General features: G+C 38.2%; 9 protein-coding genes across 9 annotated transcripts; 4 read left to right on the top strand and 5 right to left on the bottom strand.

The window, feature by feature from the left end:
• C9374_003270 (uncharacterized protein) lies at nt 1-882 on the bottom strand (the record flags this gene model as incomplete). Its single annotated transcript, XM_044692780.1, has 2 exons — nt 1-87; nt 148-882. The coding sequence occupies 2 exons, from the start codon at nt 880-882 to the stop codon at nt 1-3; spliced, it is 822 nt and encodes a 273-aa protein (XP_044549448.1).
• A 214-nt stretch (nt 883-1096) lies between these two features.
• Nucleotides 1097-2930, bottom strand: C9374_003269 (uncharacterized protein; the record flags this gene model as incomplete). Its single annotated transcript, XM_044692778.1, has 3 exons — nt 1097-1848; nt 1936-2464; nt 2655-2930. 3 exons carry the CDS (start codon nt 2928-2930, stop codon nt 1097-1099), a joined length of 1557 nt encoding a protein of 518 aa, XP_044549447.1.
• Nucleotides 2931-3247: 317 nt separating this feature from the next.
• On the bottom strand, nt 3248-6674 carry C9374_003268 (uncharacterized protein; the record flags this gene model as incomplete). Its single annotated transcript, XM_044692777.1, has 6 exons — nt 3248-3567; nt 3678-3757; nt 3826-4566; nt 4640-6265; nt 6375-6555; nt 6620-6674. The coding sequence occupies 6 exons, from the start codon at nt 6672-6674 to the stop codon at nt 3248-3250; spliced, it is 3003 nt and encodes a 1000-aa protein (XP_044549446.1).
• Nucleotides 6675-7078: 404 nt separating this feature from the next.
• On the bottom strand, nt 7079-9157 carry C9374_003267 (uncharacterized protein; the record flags this gene model as incomplete). The annotated part of the gene is made up of 2 exons (XM_044692776.1): nt 7079-7989; nt 8038-9157. The coding sequence occupies 2 exons, from the start codon at nt 9155-9157 to the stop codon at nt 7079-7081; spliced, it is 2031 nt and encodes a 676-aa protein (XP_044549445.1).
• Nucleotides 9158-9446: 289 nt separating this feature from the next.
• On the top strand, nt 9447-10112 carry C9374_003266 (uncharacterized protein; the record flags this gene model as incomplete). The annotated part of the gene is made up of 1 exon (XM_044692775.1): nt 9447-10112. The coding sequence occupies one exon, from the start codon at nt 9447-9449 to the stop codon at nt 10110-10112; it is 666 nt and encodes a 221-aa protein (XP_044549444.1).
• A 123-nt stretch (nt 10113-10235) lies between these two features.
• C9374_003265 (uncharacterized protein) lies at nt 10236-11864 on the top strand (the record flags this gene model as incomplete). The annotated part of the gene is made up of 1 exon (XM_044692774.1): nt 10236-11864. The coding sequence occupies one exon, from the start codon at nt 10236-10238 to the stop codon at nt 11862-11864; it is 1629 nt and encodes a 542-aa protein (XP_044549443.1).
• Nucleotides 11865-12704: 840 nt separating this feature from the next.
• C9374_003264 (uncharacterized protein) lies at nt 12705-13472 on the bottom strand (the record flags this gene model as incomplete). The annotated part of the gene is made up of 1 exon (XM_044692773.1): nt 12705-13472. The coding sequence occupies one exon, from the start codon at nt 13470-13472 to the stop codon at nt 12705-12707; it is 768 nt and encodes a 255-aa protein (XP_044549442.1).
• Nucleotides 13473-14439: 967 nt separating this feature from the next.
• On the top strand, nt 14440-15597 carry C9374_003263 (uncharacterized protein; the record flags this gene model as incomplete). Its single annotated transcript, XM_044692772.1, has 2 exons — nt 14440-14466; nt 14638-15597. The coding sequence occupies 2 exons, from the start codon at nt 14440-14442 to the stop codon at nt 15595-15597; spliced, it is 987 nt and encodes a 328-aa protein (XP_044549441.1).
• A 192-nt stretch (nt 15598-15789) lies between these two features.
• C9374_003262 (uncharacterized protein) lies at nt 15790-19682 on the top strand (the record flags this gene model as incomplete). Its single annotated transcript, XM_044692771.1, has 2 exons — nt 15790-16380; nt 16464-19682. The coding sequence occupies 2 exons, from the start codon at nt 15790-15792 to the stop codon at nt 19680-19682; spliced, it is 3810 nt and encodes a 1269-aa protein (XP_044549440.1).
• Nucleotides 19683-19741: the final 59 nt, after the last annotated feature.

The following is a 19741-nucleotide window of genomic DNA, read 5'->3' as shown; positions in this document are numbered from 1 at the left end:
TCATGGCATGTTGGAACCTGAAATTGGAGGATCCTGCCACGATTTCATTCCCTTAATAGCAAACTGAGGGTTTGTGCTAATGACATGCTATTATTATTGAAAATGTATCCCACACAAAAGCAGACATGAAGAAGAACATCAACATACCGTCACAAAATCTACAAGTGATTCTTCATCGTGAAAATTCTCAGTATCCAGAGCACAATTCAACAACAAGGTCTGAACAGCATAGGTTTCATACGCCACGTTCGGTTTGAGAGCGTTCATTATTTTCTGAAAGACTCTTGGCAGTTGATTCACACGAATGCATGTGGCAGCACTCAACTCGTCTTCATCGTCATACACGCGTGCCTCTGGATCTTCGTCTTGTTTTTTCTTTTTTCGTCGTCGAGGCTTGTTCAATTCAGCCTCTCCATCTTCATCGTCTGAATTTTGTTCATTGTAATTAATTTCCTTTCGTGAGCTTCTTCGTGAAAGCGTTCGTTTGAGAGATGATGAAGCCGATTCAATGCAGAGCGATGAGTCATCATGTGTTGTAGGTGTTGCAGCATTCAGAAGAGATGATGATTTATCTCCAGTATTGTTCCCATCAACGGTATTAGGAGATGGTACAGAGGATGAAAATGTTGGATGTTGGATGCTATCCATCATGATTAATAAACTATCATCATGCACCGAACATGTATCGGAATTGTCATCATCTTTACGATGATAGGGATTGATGAACAGGGTTCGCTTTCCATCATCCAAAAATTCAATAGTTGAAGGTGATTTGCTGCTGTTGTTGACATGAAGAGGAGTATCCACGTTGTTGTTGCTGTTACGTTTACCCGGAAGTCTTTGCTTCTTGGCGAGATTGTTTTTCCCTCGTTTTGGTGGCATTTTTATTTGATCTAAAATTCAAATTCAAATTAGGCCAAGGAGAGCTTTGGATCCATAGCAGCACAATGATGTGAATGCAGACAGTTAGAGCTCTCGTTTCGATCAAACAGCGTGAATGATGATGCTTCATTTGGTCATCCAAAAATATATCTTACAGAGCCTTAATGAACAAAAAAGAAAATTCCATAACTTGCAGTGATCACATTGAGAGAGTTTATCTTCTTCCACCTCTTCGAGCACCTCTGGAACTACTTCTGTTAGATCCGCTACTGGATCTACGAGAGGAGGTTCTTCTTGGAGAGGATGCAGATCGGCGTGTGGTGTTTCCTCTTCTTGTTCCCGAAGATGTTCTTCCTCCTCTTGTGGATCTTCTTGAGGAAGCATTTCTACGAGAAGAGCTTCTAGAGTTTCCTCTTCTATTTCCTCCTCTTCTTGAATTTCCGGATCTGGCAGAACTTCGACGACTACCACTTCCTCTACTGTTGGTATTTCTTCTTGAACCACCTCTTCTTGATGAGTTACCTCCACGTCTTGATGAATTTCCTCGTCTGTTATTACCTCCACGTCTTGATGAACTTCTCGAGTTTCCTCCTCTCGTATTTTCATTATTACGTCCCCATCTTCCTGGCAAACCTGGTAATGAGAAACCAAATGATTTTCCAGTAACAGCAGCCTTCAAATTAGAAGCTCCATTCCAAAAACCACTCACAGCATTGTACTTGGTCTTCCAATCGCCTCGTTTGAAATTTCTATAACCAGTCTTGGCAGCACGTCCAATGGTGCGAGCCTTTTCACGCCAATTTCCACTTCGGACGTATCGAGTGGCTGTTTTCAAGGAGGATTTGAGTGCAGAAAAGTTTCTTGGTAGACGAACGTTACGGGCCAAACCGACAGCGTTGAGTCCTGCTTTAATGGAAGTCACTCCACCAATGACATTGTTGACAACATTTAAGGTTTTTCTCACAGCTATGAGTTTGTTTGTTTGTTTGTTTGTTGGTAGGTGTAAATTCAAAAAAAAGTGTCAACGAAAATCACTCTCACACAAATACTCACCTTGGAATGGCTTTGATTTCACAACAGGAGCAATCTTTTGAGCCACACGTTTCTCAATAGGCGCAATCTTATCTCGGGAAAAGTTTGAAATCGAAGTTCCTGTTTTACGAGCCACATTGGCAGCACCCTTCAATCCCACACGATCCAAAGCGTTAGCTGCTTTGCCGCTAATGAAATTTCCAACCTTTGAAATCTTTTCATGATACGTTCCAATGTTATTGGCCACATTCATGGCAGTTCCAGCAACACGCAAAGCAATAGTGACCCATTCAGAATCTGCCTCTTCGACTTCCTCTTGAAGATCTTGGAGAAGAGACGCAGTTTCAGCAGCTTCGGAATTTGGAGTTTGAGGTGTGGATTCTTGAGGTTGCTCTTGTTGTTGGACGTATTGAGAGAGTTGATTCTTCAACAAGTCCATTCTGGGATGACTCGATTTCTTGGTCAAGTATTTGACAATCTTCAACAAGACTTTCTTAAAGTCGGAAATTTCTTGAGAAGTGTTCTCGTCGACTGTAATTTGATCATAGAGCTGTATACACGCAGCATGTTGGTGTCGTATTGTGGAAATATCGATTTAATCGTTCCAATGTTTTTAAAGTATACGCGACATGATGGGAAAACAAGTCATCATATCGTACATGTGAAAAATAACAATGACAGTTCAATAATAACAATCATCATCATGCTATCGTTAACGACAAGAATCATAAAAAACATACATCCTTCACTTGTGCTGCAAATGTTAAATACTCTTGGGCCAATTCAACTTCTTCCTCTCCAGAAATTGCTGATTTCAATGAAGAAACAATGTCGGCATCAGCAACTCCTGTGGCATTGGGTAAAAAGAAGTTGATTGCCTTCAAACCTTCGAATTCCACACTGTTTGATCTATGACGCTCGGTGGCATTGGCAAGGCTTGCGATAAGAAGGGTTGTCAACACTAACAGACTAGCAACGAGCACGCCACTTGTCAATCTTCCCTTAGTATGAGACATTTTTTCAAACGATGAAAATTCTCGAGAAGGAGAAATTGCTCGGTCTTTTTAAAGCAAGGCATTTTGCGAATCTCTCTCCTCACACAGCGGTTATCATAATCGAAGGAGGGCAATAATGGCAAAAATAGTGGTACAAATTGATGGCGTGCGCATGTAGAGTTGTTTACTTTCGAAACTTTATCATAAAGCCATCTGGTAACTTCCACAGTTATTTTAATCAATGGGCAATGGACAATATATTTGTCCAAAGATGAGAACAACCACAAGCATTGTCCTTTTTCTAAAAAGTAAACTGTAACGTTGACAGTAGCAGTGATTCAATTTGGTAAGGTTGCATTCACTTGTCCTTCGATCCATCGATTGAGAGAATCACCACAACTCTTAATCAGCTCCCTTGTAGTACGAACAATACTGTGGCAAGTGACAAACGAGTAAGGGCATTCAATATGCTGAACCAAACCTCCATCAATATCTATTTGTGCCACCAAGTCTACTGCTGGCTTTACACTCACACTATAGCTGTCAATGTTGTTTTGAGTGATATCGAATTTCATTCGGGAGAGCATGACACCTGGTCCTGAGAAAGTAACAGCTTGAACAGCATTACGGCTGCCAACGATTTTTGCAAGGCCACCACCTAATGTTTGCAAGAATGAAGAGGGTGAACGTGGGGGATAAATGGAAAAATTCAATTAATAAATACGGTTTGTTGTCATGTTTTGGGGACTTTTTGAAAAGAGTACTTACCCAAACTATGTCCACACAAAATGATATTTCTATCTTTCTTTGCATTTGCCACATAATCATCCAAAATTTGATAATAATATCTTTATGTTGAATCAGTATATAAAGAAAGGATTAAAATCTTAATAAACTAATTGTTCAACTGACATACCTTGTTTCTCCCAGGGTTGCATTTGGATTTTGTTGGACCATGGTCAATTTTTCCATTTGAGAGACATACCACACAATATTTGTGAGCAGTGAATGTGGCCATACGGCGAATGGACCCACAGCTGCAGCGATCTGTAATAGACCTGCTTCTTTCCAAACATCAAAATCTTGAACAACATCTCGTGGAATCGTGGTTCCTCGTACCGATATGATGGACAAATTCTTGGATGGTACATAGAGGTCAAAGAAGTTGATGGTTTCATTCTCTCGATGTCTCACATAACATCCTTTACATGATGGGAACCAAGTATGCAAGTCATGTGAAAAGTAAGGATCAATTTCGTATGATAAGGCACTCAACAGCGCAAAATCGACAATGCTATAGCCATGCCATGAATTTGAACAAATATCAAATTGTTTGACTGTTTCATTGGGATGATATCCAGCACGGCTCCAATATAAATCATCGCTACCAGCAGAAGCATTCAAACCTCCCAACACAAATACTGCTCCCAAAATGAATAAAAAGACAATGAAGCAAGCAAATAAACTGTCAGCTGCATCAATGTCCACACGCATGAATAACACAAACGAAATGAGAAGGAGGAGTACAATGAGGCAAACACCTGAAATCCATCCAATAAAGTAGAAGGTGAAAATAATAAGTAATATCAAGGAAATCATGATCGAAACTTGGAAATATAAAACAGTAAGAAATCTGAAAAAGGTGGACTCGTGCTCACTATTGAAAATTCCATGAATTGTGTGTCAGTTTCACTCATGTGGTATCAAACATAAATTTGTGAAAAACTTACCAATGATAGTGAGGTGGAATGTCATTTCGGTAGTAACTTGATTTTTGAGATAAATGCTTAAATGTCAAGCTCGAAACAGAAGTTCTCTGAAGGGGTGGAGTGGCCATAGGAATTTCCTCAATGCCTACTTGGCTACTCTTGGGTGATTGAGAAATAATGTGAATGGGCTCAGAGGCATTGGTGGTTTTTGAAGTGAGGGCAGGAATGTCCTCGGTAGGTTCATTATACAAGTCCTTCATGAATGCAGTGCTTTCAGACTCTGAGGCATGCTCGCTTTTTAGAGAGGTTCTTCCAAAGCAAGTTAATATCTTGTCCCACCATTTGTGTAAATTAAATCGCAAGACTTGGAAAATATAAACGAGTAAACAGAAGGTCCAAGGAATGAAAAACGTCAAATACGTTTCAGTAAATTTGAAAGTAATACATAATGCAATGACCACAGTGAATGTAAACATTAAAAATTTGGATGCCTTGTAAATGACGTGTGGAGAGTGATAAAAGACCTCTTCAACAAACGTGATATACTTATCCAGCCAGGCAACAATTCTGAAACGTTCCTTGTTTTGAACCTTCTTTTCGTTGAACTTCCAGCATGAGATGAGCTTATCTTTTGAAGGCATGTGAACAGGAATGTAAAAGTATCTCTCAGAGAAGGTGTTCACAACAAGACACACGAGAACCACTGTTGCAATTAAAAATACTTCAGAGAGGTGAAATACTCCTAATAAACAAATGACTAGAACCATCAGCACAAAAGTTAATAAAGCCCAAAAGTAGCTCATTTTCAAGCTCATTTTTCGCTTGTCTCTGTCCTCATCATCGTTTGAGCGTAGCCGAATACACTTTTTCAACTTGTAATAAATTGCTGTACAGGAAGGAAACTTGATTCCTGCCAAACAACAATACCAAGCCAAAATTACCCACACGTTTCGTTCCTTCTCAATTTCATATAGTTTTTCGCTTTGATAAGACGCTTCGTCTTCATCTTGGTCTTCATCCTGATATTTTCTATTGTATGCACTCGAGTTGACTGCGATGTTCATGTCACGAGATGATGGACTCACATCGAGCATAACCTTGTCACTTATATATTCAAAATCGGATTTAGAGCTTAGGGAACTGGACGATCTTGGACGAGTGATAGTATTTTGTTCTTGGCTAGCCTCAATATTTTCTAGATTCAGTTGTGCCGTTCCATAACTAGCGTTTACAGCTACTTTTGTTATTGATAATTTTCGAACTTTTCGTTCCGTATTTCCATATTCTGTGGCTCTCAATTTTTCGAAGAAATCTCTTCTTCCAACAATAAACATGATTAATCTTTTCCAATTCTCAATCAAGCTTCCAATCCACCAAGTAATAACAAATATGAAACTGAACAAAAATCCAGAAGTTATGAAATTCTGAAAAGCGACAGAAAAATTGGATAAAAACTCTGTCGTTGGGGTAACAAAGAGCGTAAGAACTGCAATTAAAACAGGCACTAATTCAAGAAATAGAATTAATAGTGCCTGAAAGGAAATGTCAATCCATCGAGGAGCCTCTCCACACGGACAGCATGGGAACGAGTGTATAAAGGATCTAAATTTTGTTGTAATGTGCATGTACTGATCTTTTGACCAAATACTGTAATTTCAAATAATAATGTTAAATATTAAATAATCAAACAGACAATTATCATCATTAAAAAATTATTCAATATTAAACAATTTTGTTTCAAAAGGAGCGTACTTACATTCTCACCAGTTGAACACATTTAGCAATGATGAGAGAAAAAACAAAACAAGAAACCCCAATCATTCCGATAACTGAAAATTGAATACAAATTCTTCCAGTGTATGAATAGACTTGTCTTGTGTCGACATAGTGAAACACATAGAATAATTGAAGTCCGAAAGAAATTCCTTCCAAGAGCACTGTTCATTCATTCACATCAAACAATAATTTAAAATTTCATGATCCGTATGTCCATATACCTACCCAAAAAAGCAGTAAGTCCAACATTGTACGTCAAGTACATTCTACGTAACAACATAAACCATGATCGGTGCAACTGTTGAATCAACATTGTTGTTGTTTCATAAATAATTTGTGATATATGGGAATATAGGTAGAAATTAAAACTGTTCAGTGGAGGATTGACGATCAAAATTATCTTCCAAAGACACGCTCGGGTCTAAGCAAAGCTCACACTCGAAAAAAAGCTTCTAAATGATTTTTTTCAATAACCACAATAGCTTGGGAGAAGATTTTTTTGTTGTGATTTGTGAGTTTTGAACACAAAATGAAAGTGAAATTGAATTCAGGTTGACCTGATGAAAAATTGGTGTTGCTGATGAGACAACTTTGGGTGACGGGACAACATGAGCATTCCACTATTTCGCATCTAAAATTTCTAATACCTTTACTGGCTGATTTACACCATTCCTTCCATCAGTTTTAGTCCAACTTTAAATATTCCATTTCTTCAAATGAGGTTTCAGAAGTTTGACTGACTTGTATCAAAGGATTCTCCTGTTTTGACGAAGTTTGAATGTGGAAAATGGAGTACATGAAAGCTTTCAAGTCGTTTTTTTCCTTAGTTGTTTGTTGAGAATTCAATTTCTTGAGAATAGACTTTCGTTTTCGCTTCATGAGTCGAGTTCCTTCCTCGAGTTGTTCATTAGAATACTGTTTGAATGCAAATACTTTCCACCTTAATCTTTTGAAATTTGCAATCCTTTCAGGTACTCTTAACAGACACAAAAACGCCACCACAATGATAATCATTGGAAAATGTTTTAAAATTTGAGTGACAAAACCTAGACCAGGTTGCAAAATGTCAAAATCCAAAATTCCAACTACATAAAAGAACGCCACACCGTCATCACTCTTAATTTCAATAAGCTGTAAAAAATTATAACATAGCGAAGGAACAGCTCTACAAATTAAGGAGGCAGAAAAATAGAGAGAATACGTGTCGGTATTGTATGGAATCATTTTAAATATGGTCCATAGCTTTGTTTTAAACATTCCAGCTAGCATCAAAAATGAAATGCAAACAATCATTGTGAGTGAAACAATTTGTGTTGCTGCTCTATTGCCACGAAGGCGATCAATAATTTCAAAAAATATTGAAGAACCTCGCTCATCTACAAGCATAGCTATTGTGGGCGTCAATTCGCTCCATAGAATAATCAATCCAAAAACACCCAATAACAGTGCCACAGTTTTTAAAAATAGCCAATGAATGTATCGATAGTAATAGTAGAGAAATCGATTTACAATTGGTCCGTGTGTTGAAAACTCAGAAATAATTGTCTTTTGGTGAAAAGGATGATTTGATGGATAGGTGCAGCAACGAATAACGTCTACATTGATATACGACCAAATAATCTAAGGCAATGAAATAGGCTTACCTTGGTAATAAAAAGTTTCCTTGAGCTTTTGATCCCATTCATATTTCTTCGAGCGGTATTCTCTCGAGGCTCTTTGAATCTCACTATGCATTTTCACGCAAGTAGAGCGTGTACATGTCTTGTTCTTGCTCTGTTCAGGACAAATTCTCATCTGGGATCCAACATCTAAAAACTTGTCAAATGTTTGTTTGTTGTAATCGCTGCACTCAATGATGTGAAGGCTATTGACTTTCTTGTTCAAGCTTGGAAATTCTTGCAAGATGCGATCACATGTTTGTGTCATTTGATTCAAATACCATATGAACTTGTGTTGGGAATCTACAATCTTTGACACTTCCTTGACAACAACAATCATTTCTACTAAGGCTCTTTCTTCCTTTTTAAGCTTGGCTCTTTTTTCGGGAGCTTCGATACAGTTCCATTTGATTGTTCTTTCAATATTTGTTTTCCTCCAGAGTGTTCTTGGTGCTTTGACAATTCCATAGCCCAAGAACAGAGACAACAGCACCAAACCAGCAAAGTTTGAAAGTGAAACAGCAACACTGACTAGGAAAGAAAAAGTTAAAAGAGAAACGTCCCTAATAGCAAGATAAATAACAAATACTACAATACATGCTCCTGCTACAAGTCCCATAATCAAATACGTTACTATGTTCGATAAGATAGCCCTTAGAATCTTTCCAATAAAAGAAAATTCTCCAGTGTATGCATAGCTCTGTAATATTGGAAGAATGATCCATGAAAGAATCTGTAAACTCCAGTAAATGATATTCCAGCAATATACTAGCGATTCATCAGGTAATACTCCAGGTGAGGACAATGCAATACTGACATCCAAGGTTATAAGGGATACTGCTGTGAATAAAAGCGTATAATTCAAATACAATGGAATGTAGAGGAAAAATGATACATATTTTCGACTTTGAAACGTGTAGAACCAAATGACCAGAAATGCCAATACAGCCGCAGCCACTATTGAAACTGCAAGAGAAATGTAAAAAAACCATTCATCTGTGGCATGAACTCTCTCGGAATATGTTGCATTAAGGCTAGTATTGAAAACGAACGGTATTCCCGAAATGTTGTTGAGAGCCCATTCATCGTAAGAGGACTCATTCATAGTTATTGAAAAAGGAAATGTATTCATGGAATCTACTATTGTTGTGTTAGCTCGGCTTGGAGTACATTCATATCACCATCGGATACCTCCTTTCCCAACTTGAATATTTTTTTAATCAGAATCATAGAATAATGTGTTGGTACTGATTCGTGCGTTTTTTACATGCTGTGATTTATATGTAAACCATTATAATGCGTTGTATCGTTTACATCAAAATAATAAATTCTAGATATTCTTGATGAAGACAATTTCATTGTTCCTAGTGCTGACATTTTTTCACAATTAAAAAATGTCAAGCTCTGATGTCAAGCATGCACCCTACCGGACCAAGAAACAAGTGAAAGGTCTTTCTCTTTCAAAATTCAAACAACAACAACATGTGAAAATCATGATTATTGGTAATGGCAATGTCGGTAAAACTTGTCTATGCACAAGACTCTCTCAACAACGATTTCCGGGTGGTTCCATTGATGAATACGTTCCTGTCACTGTTGATCCTTGCACTCAAACGGTCCATTTTCCTTCATTGAGTCAGCAACACAGTGATCCCTTCACGGTTGAACTCATTGATACTGCAGGGGGCGAGTATTATGACACAGTTCGAGAACAAACCTATGCTCAAGTAGATTTAATACTTGTTGCGTATAACTGTGTGGATTCAAATTCTTTGCAAAATGTAAGCTATACATGGCTTCCTGAAGCAAGAAAACACGCTCCTCAAACTCCAATCATTCTCGTTTCAACTAAAATTGATTTGAGACACAATCAAGACATCCTTTCACGAAAAATGAAAATCATCTCTTTCGAAGAAGGAGAAGAGCTTGCAAAACACTCGCACTGTCTCACTTTTTTAGAGACTTCTGCATTGAGGGATGAAGGATGCAATGATTTTCTGGAAATTTGTGTCAAGGCCATCATGCTTTCCAAGAGGACTCAATCTTGCTTACTTCAATAGAACCTTAGCAGCGTGAAACATCCAACAACAACCAGGCCCTAACCATGAAAAAACCAACAACATCAACAACCATTACCTTTGAACGACCAAAAACGTCAAAAAACGTTGCTTGCAAAAAAAAAAATGATGCAAATCTCTCGTAAACGAAGAGATTCGCTGGGAGGTGCTGGCTCTGATTTGATGGTGGTTCTTGACCGAACATCATCATTCAGCAACGGTGCTAATCAGCATAATAGTTTTCTTCAACAACGGCATGAACAACAGCAACAGACACATCGGTGTGCCAACACTAACGGCATGGATAAGGAAAATAAGGAAAACTCTTCAAATAATAATAATATGATGATGATTGATAGAAGGGATCAAGTGGATATTAGTATGATTTCAGTGCGGACTGATGAGGATAGCCACACCATGAACATTACGGAAACAACATGCATTGAGGGAGCCAATATTGAAAATGACAGCCCCTCGACAGATCATGACGAAGATTATGATAGAGACAGTGTGTTGATGTTGGACAGTGATGAAGAGGCATATAACAATGATGATTCTGACCTCATGCAACATAATAAGGTAAAAATATTTCCGTTCCTTGTCGACGACACGGTATCATCACCCTCAAAAAAGAAACATAAGAAGAAATCAAAATCATCATCATCGCAACAACAACAGCAGCAGGAACATTTTCATGGTCGAGATGATCCATCGAGTAGAATAATTTCAAAGCAGCTGGAAAAATCCTCTCGCATCAAGCCACGAGTTGAACTTGGAAGAATTAGCCCCTCTCCTTTTAGCGTCGTAAGCTCTCCTCCTCCCATTCTTCGAAAAAGTCCAGTCCCTCCAATTGACACCTTTCACAACAGCTCTTTTATGAACAAAAAAACGAATCAAGAATCAAAATCCAATCTATTGTCAAGTTTGGAGAAGGCTCTTTTTGTCAAGCTACCTCAACAAAGTCCACTGATACAGCATCAACATAGTCTCTCAACAACCATCAAAACCAATGAAAGTCCCCTTAAACAGAGACCACTTTCAATGAAACTAGGTAGAAGCTCATCGTCGAACAAGACAAAATCTGACACTTCCAAGAGACCTCAATCTTCCTCCTCCTCAATCTCTCAAAAACATGTAAATATTTTGAGTCATCCAAAAGAACCACTACCTGAGGATTACGTGGGTTCTACAATGTGCTCTGTGAGCTCCAAAATACAAGCCAAACACAAGGAACATTTCACACTCTCCACTAATCCAATTTTGATTGTAGCCAACCGAAGTCACTATCAAGAAAAAGTTAAAGGAACATCCCTAAATCACCAAAAACCCTCCTCTGAGAAACAGCAACTTCCTCCCACAGTAAGAAATATCATCCGTGAATCGTCGACACCATCTTCTCATTCTCTCTCTTCCTCACTTCACGTTCCTCAACCACCAAAGAAAAAACGTTTGAGTCCTGCAGATTTAGGTTTTTCGTATGACAAGAGTGTAGATTTGGATCGAGAGTTACCTGCCTCATGCTCCTTAAATACTAAAAAAGTAATCATGCAAACTCTCATCAATTCATGGATTGGTATAGGTTCTCCACTTACAGATGACTTACGAAAACCATTGAATGCTAAACCCAGTAAGATTATTTCCACCAACACAGAAGAACGTAGGAAAGAAATTCTCAAACTGATGTACAAGGATCGACAAGCGAGTGTTCAAGCAAAGCTAAGTAGTAAGAGCAAGGACAAGAACAAGTTGTCTTGAACATGACCAATAATTTCTGCTCAAACAGAAGAACATGACCTGAACAGATCAAAAACGGGAACGAGTCAGCTAAACCCATATTCCAATGTGATATGAGTTCCACGTTCATTCATATTCGATTCCAGACACAAGCTCTCGATCTTTACATCAGCATATTCCACCCATACATGTGCCCTTACTGAATTCGAATCCATGTTACAAATATTTCTCTCGAGTTCTACAACTTTATCGAGTTTAGTGCAAATTAAATACATAATACATTTCTTTAAAAAGATGTCACATCAAATAAAATCCAATCGCTCGCAATTATTTTCATTTCTTGCTCAATTTCTTCTCTGTTACGATATAGAATTCCTTTTACCTTATTGTTAGGTAATTTGTTTTGGAGAGCGGATTGAAACTGCCGCAATAGTAGTCGAACAACACTTTAGATGCAGATCGATTAATAATGAAAAACCTATTGTCGTATCTTTGAACAATAAACCCTGATCGTAATCAACACCAGCAGTTGAGCGAGGCCTTCCTTCATAGTGCGCCAGAGTGAAAAGGCCTTCTAATGTTTTGTTAAACGCATTCAGGTCTTCTTTGGTGAGAGAAGTAATTAAGGTTCTTAATTTCTCTTTATAGAAATCTTGCCGTCCAATTTCAAATGTGTTGATAAACTCATCAGTAACGGTTGTGTTGTTTCCATTAACGAACATCCTTGCCAGTAATATTAATTCCTTTGTCATTCTTCCGGTAGCGATTCCAATTCTCATGTCGTTCTCGTCTAAGCCGAAGTCTTTTATGAGTACTTTGAATTCTGTTTCTGTTGGAGGAACTATTCTAACCAACTTGTCTTCAGGTAAACCAGACACAAAAGCACAATGTGCACTGCCACAATAAATGGTAATTGTATTGTTTCCTAAAGTGTTCCCTTTCCAATTCGATTTTATACACGTCAATGTTGTTATATTGTTTAAATAGCTCGTTGTGTTCGTCCAATAAATAGAAAAAGTGTTGGTTAGAGCTCATTATTTCACTACAGTACCGAACAATGTCACTACTCGAGCTCATTTCTCTGATTTCTTTGTTAGAAAGAATGTCATAGTTATAGTAAAATAAAAGAGAGAGTAAATACTTGTTTGCTGCTTTCGATCCTCCTTTCCAATACTCGCTCACCCATATTTTGCATTTTGGAATGTAAAGAAGAGGTGTTGAGTTAACCACAGCATAGAATGCTAATAGATACATTGTGTAAGATTTAGAAACTCCATGAGGGCCAGACAGAACAAATCCTTCCTGTTCCCTCTTAATTACAGTTTTCAAAACAATGAATCGTTGACGTGTTAAAAGGTATGGCATTGCTGGATTGAAGTCTTTTGGTAAGTAGTCACTGCCAAGAGATCCAAGAGATGGCAGAGGAATGTTCGTTCCAATCATTTCTTCCAGTCTTTTCAAGTTATTATCATTGGTCAAATTTCGAAGATATTCATAGTTGGGATCCGTTCGTGCTAACCTTATTTCTTTGCATTCTTGATAGCTCAAGTCATAAAGAGCGACCATCAACGTGTTGTTGACCCAATTTACCACACCTGAACATATTTCAGAAATTAACGGGTCCACCATTCCGTTCTTGTCTTTGTTTTGCAGCAACGAAATAGCCTTGTCTACGTCATGTCGCTTAATGTTCTCAACAATGTTGGAAAGAGAAGTTCCATCAAAGCCATTGTCCTGTAACACCTTTGCATTTACAGCAGATAACGACGCCCCGCCCTCCCTATCTTCCAAAATCAACAAAGAAGCAACCTTTTCAGGCGTCCATTTCTTGTAATTGTTGAGCGAGGGAGCCACTGTGTTTGGTTGTAGATCACAAGAAGCAATGGGTTGCGTTGACCTGTTGTGCTCAAGATGAAAATCACCAACAACAGCGTTGGACCTCTTCTTCTTTGCATTTGGTTCGGTGTTTTTGGTTGAAGTTCCATCTTCATTTTGGATGTATGTGTCCTTTTTGATTTCATCCACCTTTCTCTTGAGCTCCGATGAATGGACCTTGTCCGAACTCTCCAACTTTTTCTCAACTGAAGATTCAAAGAATAAAATGCACAGTTTATTTGTGCGATGTTTTTGTCATCCAAATGTCTCATATTCTTTTATCGTGAACTTTCAGAAATATTACTAGTCTTTCATGATTTCACTGTTACGATTGCTTGATATTTATGAAATGCATTCTTTTCTTGAAGGAATAGAATGTCTTTTGATGAAACCATCACGTTCTGCGTTGTTTTTTATTTCTTTCTTTCAAGAGGACTGTTTGCACTGATGTTTGAGAAGTTCGGACAAGGCCCAATCTTTTATTTCTTCTTGAGAAGAAGAATGAACTGTTTCCGAGTAGCGTGTGGGAGGCGGCATGAAGGTCTGTATTTTTTTTGTTCTGATTAGAGGCTTGAGTCATGAGCTGGTTTGGATCGACTTTTCTGTTACATATCTGGTTTGCAACAAAGAATAGCTTATACGAATCGTGTATAGTAATTCAAGGTGATAGGGAAGCCTCGAGAACAAACCACGAAGTGTTTTTATTAAGGCGCAAAAAAAAATGAATAATCGCTTGAAAGAATTGAGGGTAAGGCTTTTAATATTCGGGTTGGTCGCATAATAAATTGGTATCGCTTTGAATGCTAAACAATATTTTGGATGATTATTTCTACTGTAACGTTCATGATGAAACAACACTCGTTCCCAAACTAATTTTAACTTTAATCCAAAATATATTTTAATACTCAAACAACGATAGAAAAAAGCACAAGGCCGAGCCGATGATCTAGACGACATTGCTCTCCAAGAGAAGTACGAATTTGGTGATTTAGAGCATGCTGAAGGTGGTTACGCAGGTGGCAGACTGATTCCAAAGGAAAGTGAGTTCGTTTCCGACTTTTTGAATCAAGTAACCGAGATCAAAATCCGTATAAACAAAATCGATGAGAACGCCACGCTCATGGAAAAGACATATAATAGCATCATTGCAGAGGTGAAAAAGGAATCAAACACAAAGGCGTTCAAACAAAAAGTTACGGCAATTGCTGATGACATTGATGCAGATATGAGGTTTGTTAAGCAAAATTTAGAGGAAATGGCTCAAACCAACAAGAAACTCGAAGAATTTTCAGCCGAGAGAAGAATGAGAGAAAATCAACAAGCATCTCTTACACAAAGCTTTTTTTCAGTGGTTCAAAGATACAATGGCATTCAAGCAGCTTGCAAAGCCAGATACAAAGACGATCTTTTGAGAAATTTGCGTAACATTTATTCTGAAGAAGAAAAATCAGACGAAGAACTGAACGAGATGATCGAAACTGGGCAAATTCAAGAAGGAAATCTCTATGGAAAGTATTTACTCAAAAATTCTGCACAAAACACCATCAAGGCAACCTATTCCGAAATTAAGGAAACTCATGAAGACCTTAAACGACTGGAATTGTCCATGAACGAGTTACAAGACATGTTTCGTGACCTGCATACTCTAATATTGATGCAACAAGATCTTATTGACAATATTGAAGACAACGTATTGAGAAGCATTGATTACACAGAGAAGGGAGTTCAAAACATCAAGACAGCCAAGAAAATCGGGGACAAGACAAGAAATGCTAAATGTGTACTGTTAGTGATTGTGGTGGTGATTGCTATTGTGGTCATTCTCATAGCCGCTGGTGTCATTGCCATTGCCGTTCCACTTGGTGTGTTAAAGAAATAATGTGAATGTTTTTCATTGCCTTTTTCAAACTGGTCATGAGATGGAATGTAATCACCGTCATCCCGCAACAGAAATCAAGAATCGTCCTGTAGACATGTAAATAAAATTTTCCCAATTCTCCCATCTCGATTAGTCCAAAAGAAAGCCTGCCACATGAAAAGGCAATGCAGGTATTTGAAATGTCATGAAAAAATGCATAGCCCACACCATCATCAACATTTTCACTCTTCCCAAACCACCATCAACACCACACAACCATCACCATTCCAACAACAACACGGGTCGTATTCACAACAAGAGACGAGTGGTGGCAATGTAGGAAACGGAAATTATCAAGCCCAATCATTTGCAGCAACTTCTCAACAACCACAACCGCAGCACAATCTCTACACAACCTCCTCACACATCACAGTGACTCAAGCTTCACCCCCACAACCATCCTCATCATCATCCTCTTTTGTGGCTCCGGTTCTCATCAACGGTGTCGTTTTGAATCCCGTGTCGTCCTCCTCGGGATTACCTCCTCCCACTCATCCATCCAACCACACAACACTTCCTCATAACAACAACAACAACAATATGAACAGTAACAGCAATAACAACACCACTCCTGCTTTAAATTCTCCTTCCTCTCCAGAGCTCGCTCAACAAGGCACGATGAATTCAGTATCATCACAACCACCACCATCTAGTAACTATCTACCTCCCAATTCCATAGTATATCATTCACCCGTTGCACTCTATCCCATTGCATGCTCCAGTTGTCGAAAGCAACATAAAAAGGTATGTATTCAGAATTCCAAAAAATATTTTACATTCCATCTTTTTCTAATTTTTATTATTGTTTTTAAAAATCATCAAAAAAGTGCGACCGAAAAATTCCAAGTTGTGATCGTTGCATTCAGAAAGGGCTTACCTGCACGTATAAGGAATCGAAACGAATTTCAACAACAACGAATGCTTCTTCGGTATCAGCAAATGATTCTCCTTCGGAAGGAACACAACAGGCTGCTGCCGTAAATGCAAAAAAACGAAATTCAAGAAAACGGAAAAAGAATCAAATTTCATCGTTGGACATGCATCAAGTTGTTGGATCACTGGTTCAGAATCCCTCACAATCAGAGGAAAGAAATGCTACTTCTCCTCGTTTCTCATCATCGAATCACTCGGGTACTGCATCGAGTCGTCATCTCATTTCTCAAAACCTTAATTCTCACAAATTCTATGAAGAAGGACTTTCAAAAAGACAAGTCATTGATTGTTATTATAGTTTTGCTTGTGATGGGTTTCCACTCATGGATCGAGAGGATATGGAACAATGTCCTGAAAATTATTTGGATTATTTGACAAGACCTTCCGATCATTCTATTTTGGGAGAATTGAATCAAGATGAAATGGAATGCCCTGAAGGTCAACAAGCAAATTCAAATTTCAAACATTTACAAGAATTGGTTGCTTTATTTTTGAGTGTAAAGGCCGTGTGTGAAATGAGATGTGGCATGACAGAAGTTGCTGAAAAGAGTGCAAAACTCGCTCGAAATGCAATTTGTAATTATTTTGATCAACATGAACGCTTTCTGGTAGCAACTACATTTTCACACTTGTCTCAGTATGAGATTCTCAATTCACGAATTACGAATGCGAAATTTTATTTGCAATTTGTTGCTTTTTATTTACAAAATCGATTTGTACAGACTGCAGAATGTGATACCAATGATTCTTCCACATCAACAACCACGGCGGCAACTATCAACAGTAATGATTCCACGAATTCATCTCATCAAGCATCTTCTTCTTTAACGAACAGCAACAATGGCAATACAATCAATCATCACACACCTGCTGAACACGACATGAGTCAATGTCGACATTGTCTCTCCAAAATGACACAATACGAAAAGAATTTGGAAAATAATAGACAATACATTGATCAAAGTATTTTATCTATGGGTGGAGGACTTTCAAATTTTCAATCATTTGTGGATGGAAATGGACAACGCAATGCAGCCAAATCATTTTTTGATCTCTCTTTTACAGAGGGTGGATTTTTAAGAGAAATTCCTCGATATTTCACCATGTTTACTGGATTGAAATTTCCACCTCAATGGATTACATCATTGAATCAAGAAATTTCACACAAGAATTGTTATGATATTTTAAAATTATTGGACATGATCTTTACATTTGTAAAACAACATATTAAGGAAAAGTTATCCAATACTACCCCTAGTAACAATGGAACCACCTCTCCCAGTGCAACATTGAATTTTGATTCGTCAATGAATTCAAAAATTACGAGTGGTCATGGTAGCTCTCCAACAACAACGACGACGAGTTCAAGCAGTCCAAGTACGAATACGACAACGACTCCAACTCCTTGTTTCTTTCAAGGAAATTCTCAATGTCTATCTCTCTATGAACACATGTTAGACATTGTTCTCAATGGAATCAAAATTCGAATTCTCTCCAAATTAGGAAATCATCACAGTGCCACAAGTAGAGAAATTATTGAACAATCAGCATATAATATTACCATGTCGACACAACATGATCTATTTCCATTGTTTCTGCCATATCTTGTTCCATTCATTTCAGCAGCTGCATTGGTCCATTTAAGAATTGTGAAAATGATTTTGAATAATAACCAACATGGAGAATTTTTCAATCCACAACAGCAACAACAACAACCAAACGATCATTCTATGAATAGACCAAACAATGAAACATCAACCACTCCGACCATGAACGCTTATTCACCACAATCCTCACAATTAGAACGAAGAAGAATGTTCGAAGAGTTACTGGAACATTCACAAATGCACACTCAACACTTTCATCAACAACTTCACAAGATTGAACTGAATGGAGGAAGTATTCCATCTACCAACAACAACAACAACAACATGAACAGCACGACTCCTCACAACATACCTTCCATGACTCTTCATTACGAAGAGATTCTCCGAAAAGATTTAAGAGCCATGCACATTTTAGCTCGTCGTTTCAAACTCGTGAGTACTCAATACAGTAAACTCTTGAGAGAGATGGAAGAAACTTTGAATCAATTGGATATGATGAAACAACAACAACAACAACAATCAATTCCTCAATCCTCACACACTTCTCCTCAAGTACCTTACTCGAAAAAAATACCTCCTCAACGACTGCAGACGCAACCGCAGACGCAACCACTGAGTTCTCAACCCAAAACGTTGGAAGGATCATCGCCTCGGTCTGCCTCCTCGACTCACTCGGCCACCAACTTACCTGCACAGTTTATTCCTTCGTTTCTTCATCATAATCCTCATGGTGGTGCAACGGGAGCTTCATCCACTTCTACTGCACCATTACAGAGTGGTAGAGGTACAGTCCTTAATGGTCTCCAATCGTTTACTCCTCAACCATCTTCCTTAGATGGGCAAATACCACAACCCTTGGAGTTGATCATGATGGCAAATAATAATAATGAGGCTTTATCGTCTTCTAACATGATGAACAACAGTAGTTCGAACCATCAAGGACCAAATTTGAATCAATATTTCAACCCAATGTTGGGCCATAACTCTCAACACATGCAGAATTTAATGATGAATATGATCATGATGGGAGGAAGTATGGTTCCTGGACTCTCTAGCGCCTCAACTCCGAACATGGGAATGAACAATCCAACTAGCACCAATTTTGGAATGTCATCATCGATGAGTACCAACAACATGATGTCAATGCCTTCCTATGACCCTAATAGTAGCCTTCGTGTAGCTCAACCCTCTTTGTCAAATTGGAATTCTTCCTCGATGGAGGGTATGGTGATCACTCCGAACAGTATAGGTAACAACAGCAATAGTAAGGCATCTTCACCTCAATCTTCGACAGTGTTTGATCCGTTCCTGACTGAGGAGGATTTGGACATGATCTTTTCATTGAATCATTTCAACAGTCATGTAGTCGACCTGTCACAAAGTTCAGGTCCTGTCAACGCGTATGCGAAAATGGATATTGCAACCATGCATGCCTTATTGGATCAGCATTTGCAAAATAATACTAATTCTACCTTTCCACCAAATCAAAATGAAAGAAATATGTAATTAAAAAATCTTGTCACAAACAAGCAATCAATTTGTAATGAAAAAAACTTGTCACAAAC

Source organism: Naegleria lovaniensis (assembly GCF_003324165.1).
Source record: "Naegleria lovaniensis strain ATCC 30569 chromosome Unknown tig019, whole genome shotgun sequence".
NCBI classification, from domain to species: Eukaryota; Heterolobosea; class Eutetramitea; order Acrasida; family Naegleriidae; genus Naegleria; species Naegleria lovaniensis.
Note: the sequence above shows the minus strand (reverse complement) of the source record. Positions and strands in the feature narration are given on the sequence as shown.